Raw genomic sequence first — 12,398 nt, 5'->3', positions numbered from 1 at the left:
GGGCGCCTGGGTGGCTCAGTCGTTTAGCGTCTGCCTTCGGCTCAGGTCATGGTCCCAGGGTCCTGGGATCGAGCCCCGCATCGGGCTCCCTGCTCCGCGGGAGGCCTGCTTCTCCCTCTCCCACTCCCCCTGCTTGTGTTTTCTCTCTCGCTGTGTCTCTCTCTGTCAAATAAATAAATAAAATCTTTAAAAAAAAAAAAAGATAAGTATTCACAACGCAGTGTGCTTACTATTTTTTTTTTTTTTAGTGAGTAAAGTGATAGAAGTTAGAAGATAGAAGATAGAAGAAGACCCCCTCGAGTGAGAGGGGTCCCAACAGGGTTGCCCGCAATATGCTTACTATTATAAGAAGTAGATATAGGAGGCTCTGGGGACCCGTAACTCACATAATGAGTTTGGTGAAGTAGAAAGTCTGAGCCTAGAGGGTAAATAGCATTTGGTTATGCAGGCGAGAGGATAAAGGACATCACTGACATAACAGCTTGTACAATGCACGGAGTTGTGAAAAGTAAAGAATTTGGAAGTGCAGGTAGCTTGGTCTTGCATAGGGTATTTATGGTAACAGGATAGAGGATGAGGCCTGAATGGAAGGAAGGAACCCAGTGGTTCATGGCTATAATTGCTGTGTTAGGCAGAGTTTAGAAGACTGTCCCAGAGATGGTTCTTGATCTGTTTTAACACTTTTCAAATAATAAGTTAATGAAAATTGAGTAAACTTCACTAAATTCCTTAAGTTTACTGTGTATTTTCAGATGACAGAATAATGATATTACTTCATGTTTATAATCTCATTTTGATGATTCATGGGCCTGATCACTTAATAAGTTACTCTTACATAACGCATTTAGCTCTATTCCTTTTTTTTAAAGTTATTATTTATTCTTAATTTGAGAGAGAGAGCGTGCGTGCGCACAAGCCGGGGTGGGGGGGGAGGGACAGAGGGAGAGGAAGAAGCAGATTCCTCGCTGAGCATGGAGCCCAACATGGGGCTCCATCCCAGGACCCTGCGATCATGACCTGAGCCAAAGTCAGACGCTTAACCAACTGAGCCACCCAGGCACTACCCCAGCATTAGCTTATTCTTAATCAGTTTTATTGAGATATAATTTACTTGCAACACCAGTTTTATATGTAGAACTCACTGAGTTTTGACAAATGTATAGTCATATAACCACCACTCTTCTAATCATGAGATAGTATATTTTCATCACCCTGCATTAGCTTTTAATTAGATTTTGATAAACTAAATAAATTAACTCTTTGAACCCTAACCCTGGAAGATGTAATCTTGGAAGAACAGAGAAATAAAAAGCCATCAACCCATAAAACCCAATCACAAAGAGAAGCTCTGTATAAATGCTCCTTTTGGGGGGTTTTGTCTCTTGAAATCATCAGAAGGAAAAGGAGGAAGTAAGAAGCAATAGTAAGAAGTTGTCTACAAAGTGATTGGTGTAATGTTATGTAAAAATGTTTGAGGGTGGAGGAAGAAAAAGCACCAAGAACATAAAACCACAATTTTAAATACTGAACTGAAAATCTCAGACTTGAGTTCTAGCAAACAGCTCTGACACTTAACAGAGTTCTAGAAGCAGTTTCACTTTCATGAGGTCTTGGTTTTCTCACTCATCAAATGGGGGACTTGAACAGCATATTCCAAGCTGTATTATGCAGAACTAGAGTTTTGTGAGGCGTGGACAGGAGAATTAGGAATTAGGGCTAAATATTAAATTGGGGAATAGTTAGGTTTTGATGCCAGCAGATAGGGGAGAAAGTGCATTTCCTCTCCTCAATTGTATTTCCATATATCCAACTGACCTTTTATTGACGGATTGCATTGAAGGTTAGGACACTTTTGAAAAACTATTCTATCTGTAATTTTGCCTTGCAACTGTGATTCAGTATGAAGAGGGATGACTTTCTCCAGGGGAGTGAATATTGTCATTAAACCACCAGATTTCTTTCCTGGAAGTTATTGCATTTAGGAATAAAATATATGTTGGATATGAGAGATATGAAGATTTGTATTTTTAAACAATTATTTAATCCATCTTATTTGTTTGTTTTAACCAGTTACCCATGGGTGTATTGTTTCCACAATAAAACTTTTTCTACCAGATGGTATGGAAGCCCGACTCCGCTCAGAGTGAGTATAATTTAGTGCTATGAACTTTTTGTATTAATTACCTTGGTTAATAATATTCTAGGTGATGTATACTGTTACACTTCAGGATTATTCTAATAATGGTAGAAAATTAATGCAGTACTTTTAGAATATAATATACTTCATTTTAATTCTTTTTCACATTAGCTACGATTCTATTAAATAATAATGTATAATGAGGTACAGATTATTTTGTTTCCAAATTTAACTTTACAATTTATGTTTTGATGGATAATTAGTTGTTTTTCAAAATATTTAGGGTATGTAAGTTACTGGTGAGTGATAACTGTATTTTGATCTGCATTTAATATAGGACTTCTTAAACTGTGATTCCCTGTGAAGTTAATGCCGGTGTCATGATCTTTTAGGACCTGGAGGATGTTGATACAGTTAGTAGCCTATTTTGGTGGGAGTTTTGGAGGGATTTTCCAAGGCTGTATTTTTTTTCCCCCTGAAGCAGTGGAAAGATCACTTAGAGGAGGACAAAATTGAAAAGGAAGAATTACTCATAAAATGTAAATGTTAAAATCTAAATATAAGTACATTTTAATCTTGTGCTTTTCACAGATTATCATTATGTAGTAATTACTAATTAAACATAAGCATTTTTTATTTGGGGGGCAAGAAGCTTGTTTCTATACCCAACATAATATTTTTTATTCTTAAAAAGTAAAGACAAAGATCTGAGGGTGGGAGGTTAAGATAAGCAGTAAGTTTAAGGCAAAGTAGAACAGTGAGTAGAAAAGAGAGAATGAAAAAGAAAGCAGAGAGAGGCCCTCCTATTACTATGATAGTCTGTGCTTTCATTAGGCTTACTATATATATATTTTGCTTCAGTTAGATGCTACCAATTTTTTGGGGGGCTTTAAGCATATCTGAAGCAAAGCAAAAATTTTTAAACATTTAAAGGTAAAACAATCTGTTTCCTATTCTATATCATAGTTTAATTTTTTTTTCATAGTTTAATTATTAAAAATACAGTTAACTTTGGGAACTTTAATGTGACTCAGGAGTCAAGGGTTTTTAAAAATAAGAGTAACTACTAATCAACTAATGATGTGTGGCTTCTTAAAGATCTTGATGTTTGTGTGTGATAATGAGATTTTTCTTTCATGGAGTTAAAAGCTTTGAGCAGTTATATAAAAGGTTATCTGTGATCTCAGGTTCCATCTAGGAGGACATGTAAATTTTTCAAAGTCTATGTTAGTGAATTGTGTCCTTATCCTTCTTGTTTCCCCAATGCTTTTCATCTTTGCCCCCTGTTTCCTTCTCATTGTTTGGTTTTTCCTCATGTAGTTAAATATTAGTATTATTTAAAATTTTGCTGCCAGTTTCATTGTACATAGTCTGGCTGACTTTTTGGAGAAGATGAATTTTGGACAGACAGTTCTCTAGAGCTGGTAGAAGATCAGAATGGTCTTTAGAGGTGGATAGTCTAATTCAAAGCCCAACTCCACCTATTCTGTGTCTTGAACAGGCCTCCCTTTTCTCATTTGAAAAATGAAGATAACAGTAGTACCTACTAAGCAGGAATTTTATGAGGAGGTTTAAGCAAGGTTATGCACTTAAAGAGTTTTGTGTGGTACCTGGCATATATTAAGCACACAGTGATCATTGGCTGTTTCTGTTACTGCGATCTTTTTTAGCAATCAAGATACATTTGGGTATGCCAGAATGCTTAGAATTTCACGTATATTATATACATAGCATTTAATACTTTTAAGATCCTCACTAGCTAGGGGCGCCTGGGTGGCTCAGTTGGTTGAGCGACTGCCTTCGGCTCAGGTCATGATCCTGGAGTCCCTGGATCGAGTCCCACATCGGGCTTCCTGCTCGGCAGGGAGTCTGCTTCTCCCTCTGACCCTCCCCTCTCTCATGTGCTCTCTCTCATTCTCTCTCTCTCAAATAAATAAATAAAATCTTTAAAAACAAAAAAATCCTCACTAGCTAATTCAAAAAGCTAGTTCTTTTTTCTTCCTTGACTTTATTATATTGCACAAATAATTTTTTTTAACTTATCTCTATACCCAACATGGGGCTCAAACTCACGACTCTGAGATCAAGAGTCACATGCTCTACTGACTGAGCCAGCCAGGCGCCCCTGCACAAATAATTTTTAAATGATAACAGAGAAAAATTGCCTATAATCCCACCATCCTAACACTAAATAATGGTTTTCCTTTTCTGTATTCCCTTGTTGCATATGAACTTTTTCTATAATTCAAACAAAATACACCTATATCCAGGATAGTATCTGTAAAATACATATATATATATTCCTTATGGAATGTTCAACTAGATTTTTAGCCTTTTGTTAACCAAATTTTCATAAGAACAGAAATTTTGTACTTGGGTCACTAAGAAAACGATTTAAAAAAAACATGGATACTGTTTGCTTCTATTTAGATTTTAAGTTCATTTGTCTATATGTGCATATCTACAGAGAAAAATATATCTCAAATAGTTATCTCTAGGTGCTGGCATTAGGTAATTTTTAGTTATTTCCTCACGCTTTACATCACACATTTTCTATAATCAATATGTATTGCTTGTATAGCCAAGAAAAAGAAGGTTGTGTTCAAACTGTCTATTCCATATTTATAGGGTAGAGAGAAAAACTAAAGTTGGTCTAAGTTTTTAAACTTTCATTAGGTGCCAGCTTTGCTAGGGCCTTGTGATAGGTTCTCGGGATCCAGAGGTAAATTGGTCACAGTGCCTGGCTTCCTTAGCTGCTCTGTTCTCATGGGAGTGGTAGTAGGATCAAGTGCTACTATGTCCTAGGTACTGTTGAAAGCTATTTCTATTAACACATTTAATGCTCACAGTTTCCCCATGGGGTTGTTTTTGTGATTACCCTCATTTTATGGATGAGGAAGCTGAAGACCTATAGTGCTTAGGTAAACTTGCCCAAGATTACACAGCTGGTAAGTAGAGCCAGAATTTGGGGCCAGTCAGGATGGCATCTGAGTCTGCATGCTTAACTGTTATACTACACTGCCTGTCTGTCATTAGTACTTTATAAGGCCCAAAAAGCAATTAGTACCAATTATACTGTTTACTGCTTAGTTTTAAAGAGATATACCAAGTTTAGTTTCATACCTACATCTAAGCTTTCAGTAGTTGGTGTGTGAGGTGGCTGAGTAGAGAACAGTAATACTATTTGGTTAGCTAAAGTTGTTCTCCACTAGAACAAGTTTCCAAATTATAGCTTTCTTTCTAGTAGAACTTTGGTTTTTAAGACTTTGTGTATAGGAATATTTAGTTTTAAAAAGACATAATTTGCACATTCCAAAATTAAAAATGGATAATTTAAGGAGTGCTTCTTTTCTATATAGAAATTCTATAGCCATGGAATTCACCAGAGCCCTCATTAAATAGTGGATCTTCAAAGGGTATTTAATACATTTTGAATTTTGAATTTGTGTTTAGAAATATATTATGTGTAAAAGGTAGATTTGTGTATTTATTACCTTGTTTTCTAAGAATTCTATGTATTTATGAAGAATTAAAAAGTAATTCACAGTCTTTTAATTATGACAGCAAGTGTATCAACTTTGGGGTTTAAGATATTCATTCTGGTACTGTCATACTGTTTCCTCTATTGTCAGGAAATTAGATAAAAAATTCTAAATTTTACTTTTCAGTGTCATCCATGCTCCATTACCAAGTCCTGTTGACAAAGTAAGTTACTAATGATTATTTTTTCTAAACTAACTTGGTTATATTGCTTTGGAAAATGTTTTTGTTTGTTTTTAAGACGCTCTACCTAGAAACTTCTTTTTCTTCTGTAACAAATTATATACAGTGTATGTAGGTATTTGGTTATTGCGGTCTTCTGGAGAATTTAGGATGGATGTTTCTGAGGAAGAAACCTTTATTATCTCAAGTAAATGGCCGATTGTATAGACTAGGAGCACTTGCTTTGTGCCTAGCCAGAGAAGAAGTGTTAGTTACTACTTTTTATTCTGGAATACAATTCTGTTTAGAAATATCTATTGAAGTTTTCTGCCCAAATAGTTCACCCAACATATACTACACATAGAAATAACAGAAATACGGATTTACAGAAATTGCCCTTTTATTGTCCTTGAAAATTAGTTTTAACCTGATTTGGTCAGAAAATTTGCAATAATTACTTGTTAGTATTTTTCCCTTGGTTCAGAAATAATGGTGTAATAAACTGTAGATATCATTGCTAAATAGCAAAAAAATACATCTATATCTTTTGACATTAATGTGAATGGTTTTTCTTAGTGTACTAATTAAACTATTGGAAAAATATTTTACATTTTTTTCTTCCATTTGGATAAAGACTGAAAGCCTGCCAAGTGGTTGATCATCAACCTCGGTAATACCAAGAATTATTTCAGAAGTAAATAAAGGCCTTGCCAATTTAGGACTAACTTTTAAAAATAATGTCACTTCTCTGAATTATAGTTAGCATATGAATAAAAATATACTTTCTGAACTTAATCAGGAATGATGCTATTAACATCATTAATGTTAATACATAAGGCTTGGTAGTATTGAGGATATGGGTAATCATAGTTTCTTCTTTTTGGGGGAGGGTGAATAATGCCATGGTTCTATGTTCCACACTTGGGAAGAACCCCTTATGGAAAGTATTTCTTCTAATACTCTTGAGTTCTAAGTATTTTTTCTGTGATTTGTAATTTAAGCACCATTATTTCCCATCTTTTTCTTCTTAAACCCACCTGTAGTTTAAAGAAGAAAAAAAAAGAAAGCTATTTGCTTGCTTGCTTTCTCTTTCTTTGTTTCTACCTTCCTTCCTTCCTTTTTTTAAGACAAATCTATTTTCATTGCCTCTGGCCATTGGACAAAGTGTTATATTTCATGTCCTGTCTCTCCCTGCACCCTCACATACAACTCCCATTTTGAGGATGGCTACTTCTAAAAGGATTGTGACTTGTTGGCCTATTGAAGAACTATTTAACAATGAATTTTAAAGGGGATAAATATATGTTCATTGATTTAGGATGTATTATTTCTGAATTAAGAAAGGGCTGTATTGCTGTTGTGCTGTGTTTGTGATTTGGTTTATCAAGGAATGTTTGCATGAGTGGTACTCGTTCCACCACCCTACTTATAAATCTCAGACTGGTCAGCAAAAAATAATACCATTTACAAATTCTGGACATGAGACAGAAATATTTTGAAAACAGAAGGAACTCATTAAGCTGAACAATAATTTTTGTTTTGCATATTTCAGTAAATAGACATTTCAAGGACTTGATTTGGCTTTAATGTCTTTTATAAACGTTTGTGTGACTATTGGTACTTGTGTCATTTGTTTCTAGGTTGCTGCTAACACTCCAAGTATGTACTCTCAGGAACTATTCCAGCTTTCTCAGTATCTACAGGTAAAAGTAAATCTTAAAAATTCTTAGTTTTTAAAAGTAGAATTAAACAACTTAGATTTGAATTTGCTAGTTCACAAATATAGCTAAAGAAATATTGCTTGGGGCACCTGGGTGGCTCAGATGGTTAAGCGTCTGCCTTCAGCTCAGATCATGATCCCAGGGTCCTGGGATTGAATCCCACATCGGGCTCCCTGCTCCTTGGGAGCCTGCTTCTCCCTCTGCTTCTCTCTGTCTCTCATGAATAAATAAATAAAATCTTAAAAAAAAAAAAAAAAAAAGAAATATTGCCTGGATACAAATACAAAAAAAGTATTTCTCAAAGTTAAAAAAAGGATTTAGGGGGGCGCCTGGGTGGCTCAGTTGGTTAAGCGACTGCCTTCGGCTCAGGTCATGATCCTGGAGTCCCGGGATCGAGTCCCGCATCGGGCTCCCTGCTCGGCAGGGAGTCTGCTTCTCCCTCTGACCCTCCTCCCTCTCATGCTCTGTCTCTCATTCTCTCTCTCTCAAATAAATAAATAAAATCTTTAAAAAAAAAAAAAAAAAGGATTTAGGGGCACCTGAGTGGCTCAGTCGTTAAGCATCTGCCTTCGGCTCAGGTCATGATCCCAGGGTCCTGGGATCGAGCCCCGCATCAGGCTCCCTGCTCCGCGGGAAGCCTGCTTCTCCCTCTCTGACTCCCTCTGCTTGTGTTCCCTCTTTCGCTGTGTCTCTCTCTGTCAAATAAATAAAATCTTTAAAAAAAAAAAAAAAGGATTTAAACTAGGTCTTGTGGGGGCACCTGGGTGGCTCAGTCGGTTAGGCGTCTGCCTTCGGCTCAGGTCATGATCCCAGGGTCCTGGGATCGAGTCCCATGTCAGGCTCCCTGCTCAGCAGGAAGCCTGCTTCTCCCTCTGCCTGCCACTCCCCCTGGTGTGCTCTCTCTCTCTCTGGTATATAAATAAATAAAATCTTTTTTTAAAAAAAGAATCAGGATTATTAAGTCTAGTAAAGATAGGGGTCTGTACAAGAGAATTTTTTTTTTTACTCAAATATGAGGAAGTTTCAAAATAGTTCTTTATTCATAGATGACTTTTAAATAAAATTAAACCTGGAGAGATCTTGGGTGCTTAGTATAATATTAATAGCAAATGGTTATATAGCACTTACTATATGCCAGACTCTAGTCTAGCACTTTACCTCTATTCATTTAATCTTCAGAACAATCCCATAAGGTACATATTTTATTTCCATTTTTATAGATGGAGTAACTGAGAGCCTGGAAGGTTAAATAATTTACATAGTATTACCCACCTACTCTGTGGTAAAGATGGGATTTGAACCCAGTCAGACCTCAGAGTCCATGCCCTTAACACTATGCTGTGCTACTGACCTGATGGAATGGGCTCCTGAAGAAGTTAATACTATATTTAAAGAGCCATAGAAATCTCCAAAAAGGAAATAAGTGGCTTTTTTTTTCTTCTTGATTTTGGGAGATTTACGCTGGATTAAGTCTGAAAATTGTTAGAGTATTAATCAGATCCTTCCTTCCACTGGTCATTATGTAATGATGCATAGAAAAGCCGTTTTACACATTTGCAGTTTAGGAGAATGTCTAAAAGCATAGAGTCTAGCCGGAATTCCCTGGACTTGGTCTGTGGCTTTAACGTCAGACCTTTTCAGACCTTTAACTTCAGAGCCTCATTTTCTTCATCTATGATGTGGGTATAATAGCATGTCCCTCACAGAATTGTGAATCAATATATGTAAGGCACTTAGAACAGTGTGTCACATACAATGTATGCCATACATGTTAGCAGTTGTTTACCACTCAGTAGAAAGGCACACTAGTTGACCTAGATCTCTCTTGTTTTTAGAGGTAGAAGAAAACTTTGAGATTGCTCTTGTCTAACCTCCATTTTGTTTTAACCTCCATTTTTCTATGAGAAATATGAGGCTCATTATAGGTAAAAGGATTTCCTGAGTCTATACCCTATATAGTTACCAGTCATCATGGACTGTGGGTCTAATGCCCTGACTCACTCCAGTACTTTTTCCAATTTTGTCAGTTCTTTGAATATTCATAGTGGGCATCATCTTTCACTGTTCTTTTCTGGTTTTTGAGAGATTATACTGTGCTGTCTTTTCTGTATACATCTTTTTGAATTGCTAAAGTTCTAATGTAAATCTTTTAAGTAAAAACTGGAATAGATACATTTCATGCCTTAGAACTAAAAGGTATTCCTGGAAGTATTAGATTTCTGTTAGGATGTGGCTCATGGAATTATGAAACTCTAAATGGAATTGAGTTTAAAAAGGTGAAATTACACCATCTAGTGGAAGCAGTGATTGTTTGGTGGTTTTGTTTTTAAGTAAAATTTTTGCAGCATTTAATGTTAATTTCCTGGATATTAGTAGTGTTTTAAGAGCTTAAAATAAACTTGGCAACCAGTCTCTTGTAAGTGTAAGCTGTGTTTTATGGCTTTTGTTAGATTCCTTAATCTATACTTTTAATTTGTTTATTTTAAGGATTTTATTTATTTGAGATAGTGAGAGAGGGAACACAAGCAGGGGGAGTGGGAGAGGAAGAAGCAGGCTTCCCGCTGAGCAGGGAGCCCGATGCAGGGCTCGATCCCAGGATCCTGGGATCATGACCTGAGCAGAAGACAGACAGACGCCTAACCAACTGAGCCACCCAGGAGCCCCTAGAGTTATATTTAAAAAACGGTACCTGTAACTCTAATTAGATCAGATTTTCTTTAATCATTATTTACCAAGGATGTGGAGAAAAATAAATGCATACTCTAAACCTCAAGTACTGTCTTTGAAGCATATCCTTCTTTTTTGAGGTGGCTCCATAGGTATTAGGGTAGTAAGTGTTCTTCTTTGGCTAATGACAGGAATAGAAGAAAGTGAAATTTAAAGATGTGCCATAACCACAGCTCAATGCTATGTGAGCATTTTCACCTTGACTTCTAGTGAAGGAGACCCTCTTAACAGCTATCAAATGTTAACAAGGGACCTAGAGATAAGGGTTTGCTTGCTAATGTCCTTCTCTGTAAAAATATCCCTTTGGAGCTGCCAAATGGTTATAGAACTCCTTGACCCCTTATTACATTGGTGGACTCTTACTTATTTTTGGCATATTTGATTGCTGCTAAGTGGTATACAGTCACAAAGAATCAGAACACCTGAAAATGCAAGAGATTGTGAAACAACAGTCTCTCTCCTTAAATATATATATTTATATATATGTAACGTTCTTTTTTTTAATTTTTTTTTTTAAGATTTTATTTATTTATTTGACAGAGAGAGAGACAGCGAGAGAGGGAACACAAGCAAGGGGAGTGGGAGAGGGAGAAGCAGGCTTCCCGCTGAGCAGGGAGCCTGATGTGGGGCTCGATCCCAGGACCCTGAGATCATGACCTGAGCCGAAGGCAGACGCTTAATGACTGAGCCACCCAGGCACCCCTATATGTAACATTCTTAAAAGGAAAAATTAAAAGACATTTCTATTTTAGATGTCATACTCATGCAGCTAAGCCATTGAGAAATATCTTTGCTACTGACCAGATTGTTTGGCTTAGTTTGAAATGAGTTTGTTCTGAAAAATATGTATATATTTTTTAAAATTTACATATATACATATATATATATAATTGGAAATGGAGGGTTTTATATAGATATATAAAATGTAGGGTTCAACATTTGTTGGATTCTTCTATTCTGGGTTTCCTTTTTTTTAAAACTCTTGTGAATTATGACTAAAAGGAAAACAAAAACAGGGCACTTGTTTTCTGTTAATAGAGGAAGGTGCATGCAGCTCAGTACCCCTAATAGTCCAGGAAATGAGATTAAAATGATATGGCTTATATATATTTTACAAGGTAGATTTATCAGGTTTGAAAGTAAGATACAAAGTGGGATATAAGATGAGAATATTTTCAGAATGTACTTTGATTTCTCTTCAAGGATCATGCTGAGTTTATTAGAATCTCTTTTGTGATTTGTACTATTAGGAGGCCTTACACCGGGAACAGATGTTGGAACAGAAGTTAGCCACACTTCAGCGGCTACTAGCCATCACCCAAGAGGCTTCAGATACCAGTTGGCAGGTATTCCAGTTGCCTTTATATACAAGAAGCATTTAAGTATAGTTTAATATCCCTTAGATGTTGATTAAAAGTGAAATTTTTTAGCAGGCAAAGGCAAACTTATTTCTTAATGACCAAATATTGAAAATTTAGCATTTTACAGTGGATGTTGGTCAGTTTTATGATATCATATCTTTTTTTGGCAGTAGCAACCTTTTTGATATGTGTAATTTTTTAATTACCCTGGGATTTTATTTATGTTTAATTTTTCTTCAACAGGCTTTAATAGATGAAGATAGACTCTTATCACGGTTAGAAGTTATGGGAAACCAATTACAGGCATGCTCCAAAGTAAGTATTAATCTCAAGTAAAGATCCATAAAGAAAAATGCATTAACTATGCATGAAAATGCATAGTTTTTTATGTAGCTTCATTTCTTTGACTGTCATTTTGAGTACATACTAAAACGTTTATATGTTTTCACCATTCTTTTAAATTTTTTGTCATTAGAGGAAATTTCAAACACACATTAAGGAGAAAGAATTGTATATTGAATACCCATATACAACTCTTTCTTTTTTTTCTATCACAGTTGATATTTGCTGGAGAAACTGGGTCATTTGTCCTCTATAATTTCCCTAAATCTGGATTGTTATTTACACATTCTTCTAGCTCTCCTCCCACACCATAAACTGGTAGTTTGATCTAGAGATTTGATCTGATTTAGGTTCAACTCTTTTTTCCAACAGTACTTCATGAATAGTATTGTGTACTTTCACCAGAAG

At 35.9% G+C, this 12,398-nt stretch overlaps 1 protein-coding gene across 42 annotated transcripts in view; it reads left to right on the top strand.

The window, feature by feature from the left end:
- The window catches only part of SLMAP (sarcolemma associated protein), a 171,629-nt gene that overhangs the window by 91,081 nt on the left and 68,150 nt on the right, over positions 1–12,398 (top strand). For all 42 annotated transcript variants that reach the window (XM_064594733.1, XM_064594862.1, XM_064594826.1 and 39 more), the window contains exons 4-8: positions 2,071–2,143; positions 5,806–5,842; positions 7,480–7,542; positions 11,538–11,633; positions 11,892–11,963. In XM_064594733.1, coding sequence (XP_064450803.1) covers positions 2,071–2,143; positions 5,806–5,842; positions 7,480–7,542; positions 11,538–11,633; positions 11,892–11,963 — 341 coding nt within the window. The remainder of the gene's footprint in view (positions 1–2,070; positions 2,144–5,805; positions 5,843–7,479; positions 7,543–11,537; positions 11,634–11,891; positions 11,964–12,398) is intronic.

This window comes from Mirounga angustirostris, unplaced genomic scaffold (assembly GCF_029215605.1).
Source record: "Mirounga angustirostris isolate CCGP_5_RB_7025 unplaced genomic scaffold, mMirAng1.0.hap1 SCAF_1, whole genome shotgun sequence".
Classification (NCBI taxonomy): domain Eukaryota; kingdom Metazoa; phylum Chordata; class Mammalia; order Carnivora; family Phocidae; genus Mirounga; species Mirounga angustirostris.
This window is presented reverse-complemented; position numbering and strand designations above follow the sequence as displayed.